The sequence below is a fragment of the Eretmochelys imbricata genome, chromosome 3, assembly GCF_965152235.1.
Source record: "Eretmochelys imbricata isolate rEreImb1 chromosome 3, rEreImb1.hap1, whole genome shotgun sequence".
In the NCBI taxonomy this organism is placed as follows: domain Eukaryota; kingdom Metazoa; phylum Chordata; order Testudines; family Cheloniidae; genus Eretmochelys; species Eretmochelys imbricata.
In genome coordinates, this window is record NC_135574.1 from 21,371,849 (window position 1) to 21,394,844 (window position 22,996).

Consider the following 22,996-nt stretch of genomic DNA (forward strand, 5'->3'; position numbering starts at 1 on the left):
AATGCATAAGGTAAGAAATGTACTAGATTGCTGCCTGCCAGAGTCCAACTCAGGAGCTAGGGCTGGGAGAACTTTTGGGAAGGGCCTTTTACAGCACAAACAGATTGCTCAGCTGAAACATTGACTTTCTCTGTGAGAAACCAAATGAAGATGACTTCTGCCAAGCAGGCGGATCCTCCTCATCACATGGAGTAGACTCAGCGAGTTAGTGATGCCAGAAAATTGCAAGATTTCCACCATGTGACTTCCTCATTATTATTATTATTATAATTGTAATATATTATTTGTATTGTGGGTAGTCCTGAGGTCAGAGCCCTATTGTGTTGGGTGCTGTGTACACATAGTAAGAGACAGTTCCCATCTTGATGGTCTTGCTGCCAGCCTTCCTCACTGACTTGGTTACATCTTTAAACAAGCACTTTCCTGCTTGTATGTAGTCCTATAACTCTTGTGTGGGTGGTAACATTTTATACCCACATCACACTTAATTTACATGCAGGTAAGTGAGTATGCAAGGTGTAGGGAAGCTCAGAATTGGACCATCCAAACATATGTAACAATACCTGTATTAACTTCCCATTTGGGCACTCATGAAGATTTAGTGCTCCAAAGGTCTGTGTCTTTATCTCTTAGGTCTTGATGTTCATCTCAGCAGAAGTAGATCTCTGCTGATTATTGCTTAGAGAAGTTTTGGGTATGCAGAACAAAATAGACACTAATGTGTATGTCTAGTTAATTTGTTTTCTGTAATTAATTTTTATTTTAAAAGCAAATCTTGTTTTTTACTGCATTTGTTGTGATCATGCATATATGATTTATTTTTAACACAAGACCTGTTGAAAAACAAATTAGGCATTAAAGAATATTATTGCAGATATGGAAAGCAAATATTTGAGAACAAAATATAGATAGTCTTTTATAAATTAAGATTTGTGTTATTTTTCTAATAAAGAAAATAATGCACATGAATTACTCCAGCAGCCTGAGAAAATGGCAATTTATTTGTGGAGGATACTTTTACAAAAAGTAATTACTCCAATAAACACTAATGAATAGTATATTTATCTTAAATGTCTCATGAACAGTTCCCTAGGGGAGGAGGGCCCAAATTAAGGTCTAAAGGTTAATCTAAAACACAGTGCTTTAAGAACTTGTTCCTAGTGTCAATGGGGGTTTTTAAAATATTTATTGAACATTCTTACATGCTTCCTCTCCCCTCTCCCCCCATTTTGGAGTTTGCTAATATAAATTAGCTAGGGTTCAATAATCGAATTGGGCTGGGTAAAGCATGCAGGCTTTAAGCAGTAGATCTCTGGGGGTACATTTTCCAAAAATTTACCTGTATTTCATGTGCAAAGCAAAAACTTGCAGTTCAGTTTCTGAGTGCACAGTTCCATGGCTTTTAACATTTTTATTTTGGGTTTCTCAGTGGCAAAAAAAAAAATTCCTAGATTCCAAAGCCAGAAGGGATCATTGTGATCATCTTGTCTGACCTCCTGTATAAGAGACTACACATCTTTCCCAAAATAATTCCTCGAGCACATCTTTTAGGAAAACATGCAATCTGGATTTAAAAATTGTCAGTGATGGGGAAGCCACCATGACCCTTGGTAAATTGTAATAATTGTATGACTAAATAAGAGCAAGAGCTGTGTGGTGGGTTGATCAGAAGGGAAAGGGTTAGGGTCATTGAACGGGGCATCTAATTATGCAGTCAAACAGTGCTGATGTATTTCTCCATGTAATTCATATTTAGGGCTACTCGGGGACTAGGGGGGGCAAAACTTAACCCCACGTACATTTCTGTTCCGTAGCCAGTCATCATCACAATCCCTGCCCTCTTAGCAACCTCGGGTTTCAAATTATCCCAACAGGAGCAAAGAAAAGGCAGGCCCAAGGTTATATTCTCCTCACACTGGACTGGTTAATAAAGCATGGAAAGGGGAACACACCATAATATTCAAAGAGAGTGGAGTTGACATACATCCCTCTGAACTTCTAGAGAAACTGTCCCTCTCTGAAACTCAGTGGCTCTTGGAGCAACTTTAGCTCCTCCCACACGTTGTAACACAGCCCTCTATTACTTTAGTATATTTGCAAATAGATGTGAATATACTATACTTATGCTATAGGACGACCTATTTCCAAGTTCTTGTTTCCCTTCTCACAGTGATGAATTAACCCTTTTTCACCTTTCAAAAGTAGTACATTTTTTCCTCCCTGATTTGCCAGCCCTCCATCACAGCTACATTCTTCTGGATCCATACTACCATTGACCTATAGGGGTAGGCTTGTGATCATGGGAAATAGACCCTTCACCAGAGCCAGACAAAGAATATGGGAGTCACTGTTAGTTGAAACACCTTAGTGTGTTCAGAGCCAAATGTAAACTCCACCTATTTGCCCACATTGGTATCCTCCATTTCTACAGAGTCATTCTTTAAACAAAAGCCAAAGCAAAAATAAAACCAAAGCCTGCTTGATAGGAGGGAAGGAAACGAGGGAATATAGTCATCTTTGGAAAAATGGGAAGTGCTCAATGACAAAGGCCATATACATAGACTCATAACTGAATGGGTGGCTGAACTGGTCTATTATCTTAAAAATAAGGTAACTGATAGCTGACACTCTTTACTCTTCTATTTAAAAAAAATGAAACAATTACTTTTCTCGCTAATGGCTGCCTCTAGCACTCCACCAGATTATCTTCCCTTTATTTCAAAGGAAAGTCTATATTGTGTCTTAGCAGACCATGACTAAAATTTGGGGGTTATGGAATTACTTTATGAAGTCTTCCACTAGGATTAAATATCCTGGGCCAGATTTCAAAGTTTGACCCTGGCAACTGCACAGAAATATTCATAGGTACCCAACTTAAGTGTTCAAAATCTTGTTGCCTAACTGTCCATGTGTGCATGAAAGTCCCTTATTTGCATGCACACTTCAGGGATTTACATGCAGAAATTAGGCATGTACAAAGGTAAGTGTACGATTTCATCCCTGAAAATCTCACCTTTGGTGTCTTTTATGAGCAACTAGTTTAAAAGAGATCCGGGATTTTGTAGACTTTGTAATGATATGTCCCTGTTAGTCTCATGGGAGTTGTTACTGTCTGCTCATATGGTTGTATTAGAATCATAGAATATCAGGGTTGGAAGGGAACTCAGGAGGTCATCTAGTCCAACCCCCTGCTCAAAGGGGCACCAATCCCCAATTTTTGCCCCAGATCCCTAAATGGCCCCCTCAGGGATTGAGCTTACAACCCTGGGTTTAGCAGGCCAATGCTCAAACCACTGAGCTATCTGTCTCCTGCCCCCATCTTGAGGGTGCACAGCCTCCTGGCTGGAGATACCCATCCATCTGTTCCTTCCATTGATTTTCTTCTCATCTACTTTCACTCACATACAATACTACCCCCTTTCCCCTTCCAAAAAGGCTATTTCTCTCACACCCAGAGTCCCATTCTTCTTAGCAAGGTTAACCAGACAACTAATCTCTGAACAAACACTTGAATTTCATCTATCATTGTTTTCTGACTCTGGGTTTAATAGAGGTCAGAAAAAGTGATTCTTTAAAGCGATCACAAGCTTATTTTTCCAAAAGCACATCAGTAGATTAACATTTTGCCAAAGAAAATAAGAAATACAGTATTTCTTTTAATACATTTCAGCTAAATAAAGTCTTAAGACTACATGGCTTGGCTCAGATAGGGTGTATTCAGCATAAGGTACAACTCATGTAACTTCTGCTATCTAAAAATTCAGCTTAAATGAGCTCCATTTCAGCCGTGCAATTTATTCCACACCTGAGGTGAAGTAGCTCGTCCTTTGCTCTCTTCTCTGATGTAGAGCCATTAGAGAGGGAACTGCCAATGTGTTTGTGCAAATCTATTTGCTTATATAAAGATCCCATTTAAACATCTCCACCCAAGAAACTCATGTTGATTTTGGAGAATCCCTGGACGATTTTATTCCATAAAAATAAATAAATAATCATATAAACCAGTGACACAAGCCTGCTCCCATAGATTTCTTTCCATTATAAAGGTAACGTTTGCACTGGAGAGACACTTTGAGATAACATGAGATAAGGACAATTTTATATGGGGACAAAAAAAAAAGTCAATATATATGGGGATACATGATGATGTGGGATGGTGTAGAAGTCTTGGAGTTTGGAATGTGTGGATTATTCATGATTGGCAAAGCCGCAAGTGATTTCAGCATCTGCCAGTAGGGGTTTTATGGGTCCAATCCAGTAAATCTCTTATTTATTCAAATGCTATTAACCATTGATTTGCGGCCATTCTTATTCATCTGTGAAAACAGCTATTGAAATCAGCAGGATTCCATACTGGCGCACATCTGCTTGTGGGATCAGGGCCATAGTTATTTTCCACGATGAAAGCAGTTTCATATTTCTCTCTTGTACTATTATGTTTAGAGATGAAAGTTACTAGAATAATCACTGCTGTTAAACAAGGGAAGAAAATCTCATAGTTTCAAACTGGATTGTTCTATAGGTCACAGTTCAATTTTCTATTGCAATTAATAGGTGTTTTACCTGAGTAAAGAGTGCAGGATCAAAGCATAATCTATAATTTATTGAAAGTTAGCATATGGATCCTACAAAACTCAAATACATGCTTATCTTCCCATGCAGTGTTTGTCATACTTGTGTCATTTGGCCTCACAATATACCAGTGTTAGAAAAGAAAAGAACATGCTTGCCGTCTACAATTAGGCATCTAAATAAGTGGCCATCCTTTCAGTGGTTCTGAGCAGCCACAGCTCCTACTGAAATTAATAAGAGCTGTGGGTACCTTAGAAGCTTATAGGTCACTTATTTGGGTGACTAAATATGGATTTAGGTGCCTATCTTCAGGAAGACTAGCTTGAAAATGTTGGCACTATGTTTGCCCATAGTTGTTGATGTATTACACAAGAGTTTTTAGTATGTCCATTGTGTCAGGTAATGTACATACGCATGGTGAGCAACTTTCCCTAACCTGAAGTTTGTAATGTAGAAAGACACAGTATCTGAACCCCAAATGCTCAAAAACCATGACTCCTGCCCCACAGAAAATCATGAGATAAATTTATTGTTGTTATTATTTATGCATGTTTTCTATTTGCCATCTGTTTTTTTAACTTTGTGGTACATATTTTTGAGCTTTTCTCTACAATAATGAGAGTTACAGATTTATTTTTATTGTATTCTATTTTTTAAAATGAAAGCTGAGATTCCCATAAAATCACTTCTTTCTAGGTACCGGGGCTTTAAGTAAAACGTCCAATATTACAAGACTCTCAATAAAATCCAGAGAGTTAGCAACACAAGACAAATAAAGGATGGGATCAGAAACAGGCTTAGAGAGGGAAACTGATTCACCTAAGGTCCCACAGTAGGTTAGTGGAAGAGCCTAGAATAGAACTCCACTCTACTGAGTTCTAGTGAAGTGTCATGCCCGAACCATACTGCTATTCTGAATTTGACATGTCCTCTGTGTACTTTTACTGAGATGAGTGAGGTGGCCAGCTATCTCCTGCATGAAGTTAGGCTGCCAAATAAACAAATAAAAAGTAGTAAAGACAATTTTTGCTAAAAACAGAAATTAAGATGAAAAACAATGTTTTGGCCTTAGGCCCTTATTTGAAGTTTTGGAAAACAGAACAAGCTTTTTCATTTTCCATTACCTGCAGAAAGCCTCATAGGCAAAACATTGCTTCTCATCTAATTTTCTGTCCCTCACATGTGTTTTAATAAAACCTTTTTTCTTTTTTCATTTAAAGCAACCTAATATAAATCATACCAGGACGTGACCAATAACAGTTTTACTAGGAGTATTAGTTTGGTTGAACAAAGCCCTTTCTGTGGCAAACTCTGTGGTAATTTGCTTGAGGTGTGGTGGGGGCGGGGGGGGGGGAGAGATATTCGGATACATTATTTTCTTTTAACAATTATCATTTTGCATCAAAAGGTCATTTTATATAGGCAACCAAAAAGGTCGTCTAGTACAGTACCAGCTCATTCCATCTAGGAAAGTGGCTACTGCATTAATGTGAAAAAATTTTAGTATTTAAAACTGCTGACTGTGATTGGCAAGAAATTTACTGTACATGGATTTAAAACTTTGATGTCAGCATTAGCAGTATTGTGGACTAGATTCTCATTTATGCTCAACCCCCTTTATATTGTGGAAAGGGCCTTTAAAGAGAGGGTATAAATGTCATTTATTCTATGTATAGTATTGTAAATGAGAATTTGGCCCTGTCTACGTTTCTCTCTCTCTCTCTTTGGTACTTAAATATATCTGAGTGCCTCACAGTCTTTAATGTATTTATGTATTCATGGTAGAGAGATGCTACTGTCCCAATTTTACAGATGGGAACTGAGGCACTGAGACGCTTGCCTGGGCTTACACAAAGTCTTTGGTGGAGCAGAGAATTAGCAGTGATTGGTTTCAGAGTAACAGCCGTGTTAGTCTGTATTCGCAAAAAGAAAAGGAGGACTTGTGGCACCTTAGAGACTAACCAATTTATTTGAGCATGAGCTTTCGTGAGCTACAGCTCACTTCATCGGATGCAGTGATTGGTGAACTCTAAGAACTTGTGTAAATATATTTACAAGTTTATTAAAGTGGACTCAAAACAATCTGTGTATACCTCTCTCTTGGTGTGTGCGCAAGCACCTCTGTGTTTTTAAATGTGAGATTTTGGTAGGGTTATTTTGAAGGTGGAGAGCGTGATGTTGAAGAAGTGGATTTTATATTATGCACTGAAGGCCCGAAGGTTCGTGATTCTTCTGACCTTTTCTGGAAACAAGTTCCACAACTGTGGTCTGTTTGGAGAAAAAGTTCTATCTTGAGTGTGTTAGTTTTGATCCTTAGGTTTCTGGTTCCATTGTTCATGTGGTACACCGCTGTTGTGGTAGGTCATGATCACACAGGGTAAATTGTCCCTGAGGAACCTGAGTCAGTCCATAGAGGACTTTGAAGATCAGGACCAAAGCCTTGAATTTGATCTTGAATTGAATGAAAAGCCATTGAAGAGAGAGCATCGTTCTGGGGTGTTGTGCTCCCAGCTCCCTGGGTTGCTGAGTCCTTCCCTTTCCTCAGTTAGACGCAACATTTCACATCCTGTGCAGGTCATAATGAAGGTCTATGTTTATCAGTGGGTGATCACTCAAAATTACAAATTATTTTCATTTCAGAGAGTTTCCTAGAGAAGTGGGGAGAGATGAGTTCGTGGAAATGCCCTTAAATAAAAGAATGTGTATTTGTTTTATTTTTCAGACACGGATATTAAAGAGCTAGAGGATGTCTTTGGACTTCACGGACAAATTGAGCACAAGTTGGACTTCCTCAGAAAGAACGTGCCAAAAGATATGAAGCTTGTGCTGATTGGTCATTCAATCGGTTGCTACATCACCCTTGAAATGATGAAGCGGGCATCGGAACTCCAGGTATGTCAGCCTTGGGGAAGGGAAGTGGTGTTGCTAAGCAGAGCATCCCCCACGCTTTGCATTTGATTAATCAACAAAGACAATAATATGATTCCGCATCCCCCCTACTTTCAGACCAAGTCTTATTAAAGTAAATGACATTCAGTTACTTTTCGTGAGTGTCTGACTCCAGAAAAGAAGAGAGTGATACAGAAATATATGCTCTGATTTTTCCACTGTAAAGCACCATGCGTAGCAATTTACACCCCTGCAAAAGAGGTATAGGGAACTGCTGCCAACTCAGAATAGTAGGAATTCCCTATTTGTGAGATGAGGTAGGTATTTGTGCAGGACTGATCTATCTCAAAGGATGCTATGAATGTTAATTAACTTGAGTAATCTGGTTTGGTAATTCAGTAGTAAATGTCATTATTGGCAGTGATGCCGTTTGATATGTTTACATTTTAATAATATTATGCAATATATAATTTGAATGGAAGATCACATAACATATATGCTGCTGCATGTCATGGATAAGGTGTTTTTTTTTTCATTAAGAGGGATACTACTAGCTAGTTTCAGGATCAACATGCACCTAATTAATGTGTTTTGAAAAGCCTATGGTAATATGTGTCAAAATGTTTGCATAATTTTTCAAAATTTCCTTGAATATTTATTTATTATTTAAACATCCACTACCAGTGCCATGAATTCAAATAATAACCAATAGAATAATAGCCTAGTAAAATGAGGGCCTGATTCAGTCTCAAATTGCTACTGTAATATAAATGTTTAAGAATAAGAATACTTAGGGCTTCCATAGTGCTTTCATAACGTCAGAGCAATCTGCAAACATTAAACCTCACAAAATCCTAGTAAACCAGAAAAGTAAATATTTCCATTTTACAGAAAGAGAAACAAAGGCAGAATAGTTACTGATTTGCACAAGGTTAGAAGGAGGTAGTGATGGTACTCGGACTGAAATTCCAGAGTTCCTTGCTAATAACCCTGTGCTGAGACCACTAGATATTTGATATCTGCATTGTGTTATTGCATGAGAACCCAAAACTCAAACTAACTAATAACAAAAATTGACATTTTTTAAGGGAAGTGTTATGGGTCAATCTGCTCTTATTGTCTGAAGATGAATAAAATGCTAAATATAAATGAAAAAAAGCATAAATTGTGAAAAATGAATTGGAGATTTAAACATTTTTAATTATATAAAGTGTCAGTAGTAGTAGAGTTAGGACAGTCTTTCTTTTTAAATGAAATGCAAATGTACTAAAATTCTTGCTTTTCTGGCATAGACCTAGTTTAAGCAGAGAAGTTTGGATGTGTGAGAGGGGGAAGATCTCATATCTGGTGTTCACATTTCCTTTATATCTCAACATTTTCAGTGAGCTCCTTTGTGTCTAATGTTTTCTAGACAGCAAGTGACTTCAGGCAGGGACATTCCTTTGAATGTGAGTGCCTAGCACACTGTCAACTCTTAGCAATAAATCACAAGAATTAATAATAGTGAGATTCTTCACTTCCCCCTCCTCCCAAATATTCACCTCTTCTTTTATATTAACTCCCTACCAGGACGGGAGCAGGAATGCAATGCTCATATATATATATATCCATTCACTTCTTCGTAACCATGTCCCCTCCCATTCAAGCTTTTCCCCCCCTCTAAAAGAAACAGCAATTTTTTCAAAAACTGAAACCTTAACTTAACCCAATCTAGTTCCACAGGCATAACTCATTCTGTGATTATAAACAAAGTTTTCTGAAGGAACTTGTGTAACTGTTTTTTTGTTTGTTTGTTTGTTTTGCAAGAAGGGAGTGTTCTAGAAAATATCAAGTGCAGTAATTTGTCCAAAAATATCAACTTTTCTTTGCTCTCCATATGTATGATTTTATTACTCAAATTGTTTTATCTGGTTTCCATTAACTATGAATTGTTGAGTAATTTTTGTTACACCTGGCCCGGTGGATACTGGCAGCATGATATTTGTCAATGTGTTGAAACGTAGGTATCTTTAGGACACTGAAACTGCACTGTACAATGTGTGCTTGAAGTTAATCTATGACATGCTACATTTAAGATGCATTTAACAATAAAAAAAATATTTGTGTAAGCCAGAGTGTTGTGCAACCTTTGTCCTTTTGCCAAAAATAAGTTAACTTATGTTTTATAATGTATGAAGTGTGATAATAAGAAACTTGTGTTTCCATCTCCCTTTTTATTTTTATTGGAATATTTGATTCCCACAAGATTTCAAGCACATATGTGTAGTTTAGTAGCTAGATCATTTGGTTTTATTTTTGTATAGTTCTTTTGTGATATTCCTTTATTGTATAAGTTTTTGGTTTGGTCTTAAATTCACTGCTTTTTATGAACCTTTCATTGCTCATGTTTTACTGTTCTGATCTGGAGCTTAATGTGTTGTATATATTCTAGCAGTTCACTAGTTTTTATATCCTTAGTGAATATTTAGCAGGTTTAATTTTTGGTACTTAGTTTAAAACACTGTCATAATCTAATCAAATATTGTCCTCTTTGTGAACAGTGATGGGAGAAACCTGATAGAATATGCTGGCAGGCATGAAAGGGAAGAAGTGAAATCTCAGTAGCATTGTCCTGCAGCCTCTCTTGCACTCCATGGTTGCCCCTCAGCCAGAACTCTGGAGGCTTTGAGCTGTGCTAGAGTTTGACATCAGAGCTAGGAATGGTATGGGGATATTGTCAGGGATCACCCTATCGCCACAGCTGCATCCCCTGCTGGCCTCAGTCCTCTTGTCAGAATTCCAAGTAGGAGTTTCTCTCTGTGTCCTCTGTGTGACTGCTACTGTGTAGTACGGGAGACTCTGCCAATGGTATCTCCAATGAGAAAAGGGGCATTGCAGGGGTGGGAATAACCCTCCAAATGACTGCATTTTTCCCTTTTCTCTAGATGCTGAGTATCAGTATAAATGGATAGACAGTTAAATGAATGGCCTGGTTTATGGGTATGTATTTAAGAATAGTCAAAGAGTACCCAAAGCAAGGAATAGGCTTTCCTTGTTAATGGATGTACGTATAAGTCTAAACAAATAAATATTGTTTTGAATTCTGCTAATCTCTTGGCCTCAGTGATACCTTGTGGTGGTGAGTTCCACAGGTTAATTGTGCACTGGGTAAAAAGAAAAATGTGATTCCTTTTAGCAGTTTGTTCTGCTGCCTCTTTTTTTTTTATTTGGATGGCCCTATATTCTTGTATTGGGGGGGAGAGAGAAAATGGGACAAGCTAATTTACCCTCACTGTGCCAGTCATTCCTTGGTGTTCATAGATTATAGGGCCAGAAGGAAACCACTGTGATAATTTATTCTGACCTTCTGCGTGACACAGACAATAGAACTTCTCTTTGAACTAGAACAAATGCCTTTACCATGACCCTTCTTGGTAGTCTTCTCCAGACAAAACAGACCCAGTCTTTTCTCTCGTGTGTGTGTGTGTGTGTGTGTGTGTGTGAGAGAGAGAGAGAGAGAGAGAGGAGATGATGATGATGACCAGAACTGAACTCAAGTTTGAGGGCATCATTGATTGAAAACACTGTTATCCCATTCCATGTGCAAAGTACACCCCGCTCTTTATCCTGAGTGGTTACAGCTCATTTAGAATCCAGCAGCATGTCTGAGTAGTTCAAATTGTTTCTTCCAATGTATCTTCCATTACAGTAGTCAACAATGAATTCACCCACCCTGATGCAGTCCAATAACCCTGTTTTGTTGAGTCTCTCTGACGTTTCTCCAGTCTTGACTAACTTAAGTAATTTTGTGCCATATGCAAATTTTGTTGCAGTTCATCCCCTTTTTCAGATCATTAATAAAATATCAAACATAGCTAATATGGATTGTTGAGCACCTCACTGTTACCTTTTGCAATGTTGAAAATTGATCCTTTATGCCCATTCTTTGTTTTCTGTCTCTTAACTAGTTTCTAGTGCATGAGTGAACTTTGCCTCTCACCCCATTATTAGTTACTTTTCTTCACAGTCTTGGGGACTTAATAGTCACAGAGGGAGGGATTGTATCTAAGACTTTGAAAATCCATATGCATCATTTCAACCAAATCTCCTGTGTCCATTATTTATGTATGTATTTTATTTATTTTTAGTGCATCCAGAAAAATCGAGTAGATAAGAGAGGCACAATTTTCCTTTACAAAAGTCACTCTCTGATTATTCATGATCATATTATGCTCATATAGATATTTTTTCATTCCCTTTAATTTACCTGGTACTGAAAGAAGGCTTATTGGTCTACAATTCCAAGGTTGCTACTATCTTCTTTTTTCTTTTTCTAATAACGGGATATATATTACTGTCCATTCTTCCAGTTTAGAATCTGCCTTTAAGCCCAAGGAATCCAGAAGTTCTTAAAGTTCTTGAGAGCATTTAGGATTAAAATCAAACTTGGGCAACCAAAATGAATTCTTTCAAGTGAAATCTTCTGTATCCAAAGATTGGCCAGTCCAGCTGCCATGTAAGACAGAATGCCCGGTGTCACCTACATTCCCTTCAAATCTCAGTCCCTCCTCGATATATCTTTTCCTCTTGTATGTGCCTGCTCACGGCCATTTTGTGACACATTTCATTGGAAGACGACACCTTTGCCCATGCCCCTTCTGATGAGACCTCCAGAACCTCCTTAGCCTTTGCCACTCTCTTTAGTGGTGTAGGGTTTTACACTCTCTTAGGGCAGACTGTAGCAAATTGCCTGTACAACAGACTTTATTAAAAAATATGGAGAAAATTATAGTAAAAGAAAATAAATGGTTTGCATAACAATATGTATAGATTTGCACTCATCAGCTAAGTGAAAGCATCAATTAGAAATAAAAGAAGCAGATGGGGAAAAAGGGGGAAACAGCAATTAATTTAAATTAGAATTCAATGAATTTAAATTAGAATCTATAAAGTATAGAAAATTGGGAAGCTGAAGATAGAGAAAAATGAATGGCTGGGAAGGCTAAGGCCAATAAAGAGGAGTTTTAGTGTATTAGAAACAACAGAAATCTTAGCAATGGTTTAGGCCTGTTTTTGGATGGAGATGGTAAAAAGATGCAGAAAAGGCAGAAATGTTCAGTAAATATTTCTGTTTTGTATTTGGAAAAGCAGAATGATGTGCTTGTATCACGTGAAGATGATGAAGTACTTTCTAGTCCATCAGTAACCAAGAAGGATGCTAAACATAATCTACTAAGGATAAATATTTTAAAATCTGAGGGCCCCAGTAACTTTCACTCAAGAATCTTAAAAGAGCTGGCTTAGGATTTCTTATCTGCTGATATTAATTTTTTAATAAATCTTGGAATAACAAGTAAATTCCAGAAGACTGGAAGAGTGCTAATGTTAAATCAATATTTAAAAAGGGGCAAGTAGGATGATCTGGGTGTGAAATCATTTCCAGGCAATACACGGTTTTATTAATAAAAAATTGGCTGTCGATTAATTGCAGTTAACTCATGTGATTAACTAAAAAAATTAATTGCGATTAAAAAATGAATCACAATCACAGTTTTAATTTCACTGCTAAACAATAGAATATCAATTGAAATTTATTGAATATTTTGGATGTTTTTCCACTTTTTCGTTTATATATTGTATTCGGTGTTGTAATTGAAATCAAAGTGTATATTATTTTTTATTACAAATATTTGCACTGTAAAATGATAAAATAAATAGTATTTTTCAATTCATTCATACAAGTGTTTGATAACGATCCAAAGCAGCGCGGACCGACACCTGTTCATTTTCATTTGTATGCCCCTTCATGCTTCAGCCACCATTCCAAAGAACATGCTTCCATGCTGGTGATGCTCATTTAGAAAAAATGTGTTAATTAAATTTGTGACTGAACTCCTTGTGGGGAGAATTCTATGTCTCCTGCTCCGTTTTACCCACATTCTGCCATATATTTCATGTCATAGCAGTCTCGGATGGTGACCCAGTGCATGTTCATTTTAAGAACACTTTTACTGGAAATTTGACAAAATGCAAAGAAGATACCAGTGTGAGATTTGTAAAAATAGCTACAGCACTCAACCCAAGGTTTAAGAATCTGAAGTGCCTTCCAAAATCTGAGAGGGACAGGGTGTGGAGCATGCTTTCATAAATCTTAAAAGAGCAACACTTTGATGCGGAAACTACAGAACCTGAACCACCAAAAAAAAAAAAGTCAATCTTCTGCTGGTGGCATCTGACTCAGATAATGAAAATGAACCTGTGTCGATCCGCTCTGCTTTGGATTGTTATCGAGCAGAACCCATCATCAGCATGGATGCATGTCCTCTGGAATGGTGGATGAAGCATGAACTCTCTTTAGAGCATCTGGCACGTAAATATCTTGCGACACCGGCTACAAAAGCATCATGCAAATACCTGTTCTCACTTTTTGGAGACATTGTAAATAAGAAGCGGGCAGCAATATCTCCTGTAAATGTAAACTAACTTGTTTGTCTGAGCAATTGGCTGAACATTAAGTAGGATTGAGTGGACTTGCAGGCTCTAAAATGTTGCGTAGTTTTATTTTTGAATGTAGTTTTTTTTGTACATAATTCTACATTTGTAAGTTCAACTTTCATGATAAAGAGATTGCACTATAATACTTGTATTAGGTGAATTGAAAAATATGATTTCTTTTTGTTTTTTTACAGTGCAAATAATTGTAATCAAAATATAAAGTAAGCACTGTACACTTTGTATTCTGTGTTGTAACTGAAATCAATATATTTGAAAATGAAGAAAACATCCAAAGATATTTAAATAAATGGTATTCTATTGTTTAAGAGTGCGATTAATCGCGGTTAATTTTTTTAATCGCTTGACAGCCCTATAATAAATTAGAGGATAGGAATATAATTAATGCCTGTCAACATGGTTTCATGAAAAATAGGTCTTGTCATACAAACCTGATTTCATTTTTTACAGGATTACAAGTTGGACTGATAAAGGTAACGACTTAAATGTACTATGCTTGCATTTTTGTAAGGCATTTGACTTAATACTGCATGAGATTCTGATTTTAAGATTTAGCACTCCACAGTATCACGGCACACATTAAATGAATTAAGAACTGGTTAACTGACAGTTCTCAAAAAGCAGCCGTCAGTGTGCAAAGTCATCATCAAATGAGGATTGTTGTGGGGTGTGCCTGTCCTGTAGAGTCCCCTTTTTTACCTACTGGGGTGCTGCAAGCACTCCCTGCCTTGGTTTCCCTTCTCACAGAGCCCTTTAAGAACTCCACACAATCCAGATGGGTGTGAAACAAAAGTTTCCTGCTGGGGTTCTACTTCATTAAATGCCAAAATAACCTTGAAATAAAGTCTTCCCCACCCTTGGGCTCAGGGATCGCACAGCCCTCTTCCTTGAGGCCTGTGGTCTCTGGGAAGGGTTCTCTCCCTGGAGAGCTTGTCCTTCTCTCTGAGCACCCTCCCTGCAACTGAGCCCTGGTGGCCTTTTTTCAGGCCCAGGTGGTCATTGTTTAATACAAGTAGGAGTAGAGAGGTTACCTCTGTATTTGGCATTGGTGTAACCACTGCTGAAATACTGTGTCCAGACATGGTATCCACAATTCGAAAAGGATGTTGATAAATTGGAGCAGGTTCAGAGAAGAGCCATGAGAATAATTAATGGATTAGAAAACTTGTCTTATCGTTATAGATTCAAGGATAGTATAACAAAGAGAAGGTTGTAGGGGGAGTTGATTACAGTCTGTAAGTACCTATACTGGGAACAAATATTTAAAAATGGGCTCTTCAGTCTAGCAAACAAAGGTGTAAGATAATGCAGTGGCTGGAAATTGAAGCTAGACAAATTTAGGCTCGAATTAAGATGTAAATTTTTAACGGTGAGAATAATTAACTATTGGAACAATTTACTCTGGGTCATGGTGATTCTCCATTGCTGACCATTTTTAAATCAAGATTGGATGTTTTTCTAAAAGATAGGTCCTAGGAATTATTTTGGGGATGTTCTATGGCCTCTGTTACAGGGGAGGTCATACCCACAGGAGGACTGTATCCTGGGAAGCAGTGAGTCTTGAAAGAGTGTAGGTGATATGGTAGACATTAACTCAACATGAGCTCCCACAGTTGTGCTGTGGCAAAAAGGAATAATGTGATCCCTGGATGTAAAAAAGGGGAATAATGAGTAAAAGGGAGATGATTTTAATTCTGCATATGTCACTGATGAAACAATACAGGACGACTGTGTACTGTTTGAGTATCCACATTTTAAAAAAGATGTTGAAAAACTGGAGAGGATGCAGGAAAGAGCCACAAAATTATTCCAGAGCTGCAGAAAATGCCTTGCAGTGAGAGAGCTCATGCTGTTTAATTTCTCAAAAAGAAGATTGAGAGGTGAATTGACAGACCTACTTCTGTCTCTACACACAGAACTGCTCCTTTTGTTCCTCAGTAACAGCCTGAACCTTCTTCCATTGAAGTCAGTGGCAAATTTCCCATTGACTTCAGTGGGAGCAGGATTGGGTCATAACAGAGGTAAATAAAAAGTTAGTCAGAATTCCTTTGCCAAGTGATGTATTATGATACAAAATTCAATCCACTGACCCCTTGAGTTAATAATTTAGACTCAATTGTGTTGAAAGCCTGATTATGAAGTTGGGAAGTATTTTCATAATGACAGGAAAGAAAGAAGTCACCACAATATTAAATAAGGGCCTCTTATGAGAAAACAAAATTCTTTAGTATAGAATTGCTGGAAATCCAAGAGGGACTACAGGATCAAAAGAGGGAAATTTATTAACAATACGTGAACTGCTAGAATTATCCTTATGTGAGTGTCTGACCTTCGAAATAATGACAGAATGTTATCAGCAACATGGAAGGATAGGCGGAAAGAGTGTAAGGGTCATGGGGTTTTTATTTTTCTGATGAGATTATGACCTGTGAACATAAGCCAACAGGCACGTGGTGCCATCATTATAGAAAACATTTTCTGAAAGGAAACTTTAGCTTAGCCAGTGTAAGAGTTCTCTGAATGAATCATATAGTTTGAGAACCAGACAGCAGCTGAAAAGCTGCAAAAGAGGCAAAGCAAGCTCATGACTGACAGAAAACACGAACACAGGTTTTGATCCCACTTCTGAGGTTTTCACTTCGTACAAGGGGTTTGTAGTCACTGCATAGAGTCTAATTCAGTTATGGTGATCAACATTTACCATAGTCAGTTGTAATGATCACTTTCAGGAAACTTAGACTTCATTGACAGGTTTGCTTTTGATTGATGGTTACAAAGCTTCTATTGCACTCACAAAACACATTTATCTCTGCCCTTTTTACTGCCTTTTGAACGGTGTCTCTGCAGGAGTAGGCCTGTCTCAGACTTAAAGCATGGCAAAGAGTTCTGGGTAAGCATTTCCTCAAAAGAAGCATCTCTTCTTATGCTGGGGGAACATGCCGGCTGTACTGTGTAGATCTGTGCATCATGTGCTGGAACACTGACATGGGAGAAATAAATTAATAGATTTTCTTGGCTTACACAGACTTGTTATATTTGATTTATACCGAAATGAGAAGTGAGAGACTCCTAACCAAGGACCATAGCTGATAGGTAAGAAAGAGACTTGACCATAGGTGCTCAGATACTATAGTGAAAGCCATGGTCTGAAAATATAGGGCAAATAGATAAGGAGACTGTAGTTTCATATCGAATTTATGTTACTGCAATGTTAAAAAAAAATTAAGGAAATGAACAGGGGGGGAAAGAAAGCACTAAATGAAAGGGAAAAACAGAAAACAATAAGGAATAGTTTAACGTAAACCCAGTGACAGCAGGCACAGAATTGTTTCACAGATCAAAGTAGAAATAATATTTAACAAACAGTTCAAGAGAGGGGATTGCATAAAATAGCAAATAAAATTGCAATTGGAAAAACCATAACAAAACATAGTGTAAAGCTAGAGAAAGGAAAGGAGCATTTTTATAATCCTTCTCTCCATCATGCCAGATAAATTCAGCATATTTTAAAACTTTAATGTTGGGCTGCTATATACCCATCCCCTTCCCATTATCAGCAGCCAGTAGGAAATTGAATGAGGAAAAGGGGAGGTTACAGAAACTAACACAATTTCACCCTGATTCAACAAAGCACTTGAGCAGAGACTTAGGCACATGCTTAAGAATGTTGCTGAATTGGAAACTTTATATCTGTCACTTTTCAGCAATACCCGTTATCAAGTCTGGGTAAATGACAAATCTTTGAGAATCCTTGAAAGTAGGTGCAGGTGGACTGAGCCTGTCATTACACTAAAACTTAGCGCAGTTGGTGACCAACTATCACATCTGCAGATGCTGCAAAATCTACTTTGACAAAGGTATGAGGAGTATATTCTCCCACAGACTTCAGTTTGTTTATTTTGCCCATAAGCAGCAGAGTAGGTGCTGAGAGGAACAGACATTCAACCAAGCTGCGAGATCCTAGTGCAATCCTTCATCTATCTGGAAATAGCAAGAACTAATGTTAGGTGATTTATTAAATCTGCCCAAATATAACAAATAAAATGTTAAGATCCTTGAAGCATCTACGGAGTAAAAGCTCCTGCAAAGGTTTGTGGAGGAATTTGGGCAAATATTATGGAAGATGAGGGAAAACAACCTGCATACGAAAATCCAGGACAAACATAAAGCTATCCTATTTGGGGAAAAGGCAGAAAGCAAGAACAAGCTTTCGAGAGCTCACAGCGAGCAAAGACTTCTTAGAGAGAGACCACCTGTTGACCAAAACAGATAAATTTATGAGATCTCTCAAAGCTAAATTAAAATCCCACAAGAACTAAGAGACCTTTATAAGTGAAAGGCAAACAGCAATATCATGGATGAGATTATCAGTACCTTCAACAGACTCCTACAGCCGGACACTTTCAATAGTACTAAATGGTAGATCCTGCAACCTTGAAGGCCTCAATCCTACTCCCTTGAACTAAAAAATGTGTCAAGGAATTTGCTGTGTTTTCTCATATTTCACAATCAGCAGTCATGCAGGGCTGGTTATGTAAGCGTCAGTGACTACAGATTCTCTCTCTGGGTGAATATGCATAGTCTGAACTCATCCAAATTACCACATTCTCTATATAGTTCTCTCCATGAAAAGACTTTCTCCCTTACAAAGGAATGAAAAAATTGCAGTCAGATGACAAAAGAATGTGAAGTCAGTGAACTCCTTCAAGTACATGAAATAATTTCAGAGGACTCCAAATGTGGCAAGAGATAGACAGACCTGTTTAGAAGAGAAACGAATACATACTGATACTATATTTTACCAATGTAATATGCCTAAGGATGGAGTTAGAGAGCCAAATCTATCCCTAGTGCTTTCATTAGGGATAGGTGTGGCTCCAACTCCTGAGACTCCGAAGAATAACATCCAGAGTTGAAATTTCTGTCCTCAAAACCTGAGTCACACGATCCATTGTCAGTCAGGAAATTAAGCCTATTGAGAACAGTTCCCACCTGTTCTCTATGGAGGTGTAAGAACATTGCATAGCAGCTCACTGGTGTCCTTAATGCTCACAAATTCTATCTCTGGGTGGGGAGAGAAGACTTCATGCTGATATATAATGCAAGCACTAGTCACTAAACATAGCACAGGCAAGAGTTCACAAATAAACTGTGGCCAGTTGTATTTAACTCCCTATTATTTCAATTATGCACACTGGTATATTATCTGATTTCTTCTAAAATGGTACAGGAGGCTGTTGGCTTTAAAATTTCTAAAGAATTTAAACCAATGCTGTTGCCTAAAGGTTTGCACTTTCTGCTGTGGCAAACTGTAGCTCAGAGAGCTTTAGAGGCACAGGTCTCCTTTCTATTTGAGTACTGCTTAAAATGCTAATTTGGGGCTTATTCTCAGTAAGTGGTGCTCTGCCAGTGCAAAGAGAACTACTGTGTAGTTCCATCCACATGCTTCTGGAGGCGGGAATACACAGATTTTAGCCTGGTAAAACCCAGTTTTGTCAGCCCAACTCCCAGGCTTCCTGCTTTAAGCTGCTTCTACAGGGTTGGAGTTTCCTTCAGTCTTTGGATTTTCCACCTTTCCCTCCTTCCCATGGTGAAGGGACTGCTGCGTCATGGAATGGCTGGAGTATCCTCCACAGGGTAGCTCTAAAACCCAGCAAGAGAATGTTTCCCTGTATACCTGCGCTAAGTTTGCCCAGCTCACAGTCAGGTTACTCAGACTGGGCACTAGGCAGCGGATTTGTTGTTCATGCTATCCATGCAGCTGACTGGAACTCAGTGGCTGTTTGTTGAGTGGCAGTAGTACTTTCTGTGTTCTTAGGTTCAAACAGTTCTCTGTAGAGACCCTAGTAGGCATAGGTATCTACGACCTAAATCTGTTCTTGCCTGGAACTGGGTAGTTGGCTAGAAGCGGTGGAACGTAAGGGTCAGGTGACCATTGTAATAAATTTCAGTGTAGTTTGGAAATACAAACCATTAAGACTAGGAGTATGTAGAACTCTTAAAGCTTCATATTAAGAAGGGATTACCTGCTTCAACTGTGCCTTTGTTGTACACCCTCTGAGTCTTGGCTGACAAGATCTTAAACTACTAACCCAAATCTCACTGTCCCCCTAAACATAAAGTAAAGAGTTGGGTAATATTTGGAGTTCTTCAGGCTACTTGTCAGGAGTTCCTTCCTGATGCTGTGTTCCAAAGACAGTTTTCTTAAAATTAATCTTGACTCAGAATGATTTGTTTTATTCTCCTCACTAATGTTTCAAGCTATGTTTCCATTACACATCACCTGAACACAATTGCTCTGATTATGCTGTCCAAATGGAAGCTGCAGTTCATCATGTCGTCAACACTTGAGGTGAGCAATTTAGTCCTGTATTTGCCTGGTTGCGTTTAGCACCAGAACAAAAAAAAAATTAGATAGAAAAGCAATGAGGATGAAGACTGCAAAATGATTGTAAATGAGTGGACAGAAAATATATATATAGATATAGATATTTTTAAAAGTAAACTAGAGACCCCTCATGTTAAATCCATTCCTCTTGCAATGCTCTGAGAGAAGCAGATCAAGAACCACAACTATATGTCTTATCACCTAGCTCCTGCCCACCTCTGTTGAACACCAAGAAGGTAGTCCAGGAGAAGGTTACAATAATGTGGAATCAGGATTAAAAGGATATGGGTGTTTTAAATAAATTTTGAAATGTTAAATGACTAGTTCCTAGATATTGCTCTGGGCCTACAGTTGAAGACAGTAACTGCTTTCTAACCTACGCTGCCAAATGTCTCTTCTTGAATGATTTTTACATTGGTGAAACAGCCATTCAACCTGTACCCTATCCTGCCAAGGTAGTGAACACCTCCTATAGTGTTGAGTGTCCTCGACTCCCAGTGAGTACTCTTAGAACCTTGCATGATCAGATCCCAAATTAGGAAAGCTTATTGCTAACAAACTGATATCTGACAGGGCGGTAATAGAAGACAATGCTTGATGTGTTATATAAAGGTGATGCTGAATGTTAGGGATAAATGTGTAAAACATTAACAGAAAGCTACAGTTGTATCCATTAGAAGATAGCTAGCATGGGAGTACAAGGTTTTGTTTTATCCCTGATTGATAACATGTTTAAGAGATAATGTGCAAGGTCAAGAGTAGTAATCTGTTCATTAATTTACATCAGGCTGCCTTTGGTAAGAAACCCTGGAAAAAACAGAAAGAGAGGTTTATTTAAAAGGACTTTGTGGGAATTGTCTTAGATTCATGGACTTTAAGGTCAGAAAGGACCATCATGATCATTTAGACTGATCTCCTATACATTGTAGGCCACAGAACCTCACCTATCCACTCCTATAATAGACTCTGGCTGAGTTACTGAAGTTCTCAAATCATGGTTTAAAGACTTCAAGTTACAGAGAATCCACCTAAACCTGCAAGTGACCCATGCCCCATACTGCAGAGGAATGCGAACCCTCCCCCCACGCTCTCTGCCAATCTCACCTGGGGGAAAATTCCTTCCCGACCCCAAATATAGTGATCAGTTAGACCCTGAGCACGTGGGCAAGACCCACCAGCCGGACACCTGGGAAAGAATTCTCTGTAGTAACTCAGAGCCCTCCCCCTCTCTTCACCCTGCCCACTTTAAATTACAACCTGTATACTTCCTGTAATCATGGCTATGGTTCATTTATTTGTGTGTAGAAGCAATGTGATAAGCAAGATATTTGTGTGTGTGTGCTTACACACAGTGTAGAAAAATAGGAAAAATACTGTTAAGAGCCTCTTAAAATCTAATTTTTGAAAACATTTATGTTTGTTGCATTGCTACGGGAAACCTCTGATTTCAAATAAATCTCAAAAAAATAATTCTGGAATGTTACAAGACACTGAAATAACCAAACAGAAAAACAGAAAAGGAGTAAAATAGGAACTGAAAACCAGAATCTGTGATCATCCATCAAAAATCCACCTGAAACCTAATAATGAAAAATCCAGCTTAAACCAATCCTATTCAGCCTATTCATAAATGATCTGGAGAAAGGGGTAAACGGTGAGGTGGCAAAGTTTGTAGATGATACTAAACTGCTCAAGGTAGTTAAAACCAAAGCAGACAGTGAACAAGTTCAAAAAGATCTTACAAAACTAAGTAATTGGGCAACAAAATGGCAAATGAAATTTAATGTGGACAAATGTAAAGTAATGCACATTGGAACAAATAACCCCAATTATACATACAATACATATGATGGGGGCTAATTTAGCTACAACTAATCAGGAGAAAGATCTTGGACATCATGGATAGTTAAGACGGAGAATATCTTATTGTCCTTATATAAATCCATGGTACACCCACATCTTGAATACTGCATACAGATGTGGTCCCCTCATCTCAAAAAAGATATACTGGCATTAGAAAAGGTTCAGAAAAGGGCAACTAAAATGATTAGGAGTTTGGAACGGGTCCCATATGAGGAGAGATTAAAGAGGCTAGGACTTTCGGCTTGGAAAAAGAAGAGACTAAAGGGGGGGATATGATAGAAGTATATAAAATCATGAGGGGTGTGGAGAAAATGAATAAGGAAAAGTTATTTACTTGTTCCCATAATATAAGAACTAGGGGTCACCAAATGAAATTAATGGGTAGCAGGTTTAAAATAAATAAAAGGAAGTTCTTCTTCACACAGTGTACAGTCAACCTGTGGAACTCCTTGCCTGAGGAGGTTGTGAAGGCTAGGACTATAAAAGGGTTTAAAAGAGAACTGGATAAATTCATGGAGGTTAAGTCTATTAATGGCTGTTAGCCAGGATGAGTAAGGAATGGTGTCCCTAGCCTCTGTTTGTCAGAGAGTGGAGATGGATGGCAGGAAAGAGATCACTTGATCATTACCTGTTAGGTTCACCCCCTCTGGGGCACCTGGCATTGGCCACTGTCGGTAGACAGGATACTGGGCTCGATGGACCTTTGGTTTGACCCAGTATGGCCATTCTTATGTATTGAAGGGGAAATGAAGACCTGAAAATAAAAAGAGGTCTAGAATGGCAAATGGTAAA

At 38.2% G+C, this 22,996-nt stretch overlaps 1 protein-coding gene across 10 annotated transcripts in view; it reads left to right on the forward strand.

Moving 5' to 3' along the window:
• Positions 1 to 22,996, forward strand: part of LDAH (lipid droplet associated hydrolase) — a 186,414-nt gene that overhangs the window by 63,238 nt on the left and 100,180 nt on the right. For all 10 annotated transcript variants that reach the window (XM_077812470.1, XM_077812477.1, XM_077812471.1 and 7 more), the window contains one exon: positions 7,295 to 7,464. In XM_077812470.1, coding sequence (XP_077668596.1) covers positions 7,295 to 7,464 — 170 coding nt within the window. The remainder of the gene's footprint in view (positions 1 to 7,294; positions 7,465 to 22,996) is intronic.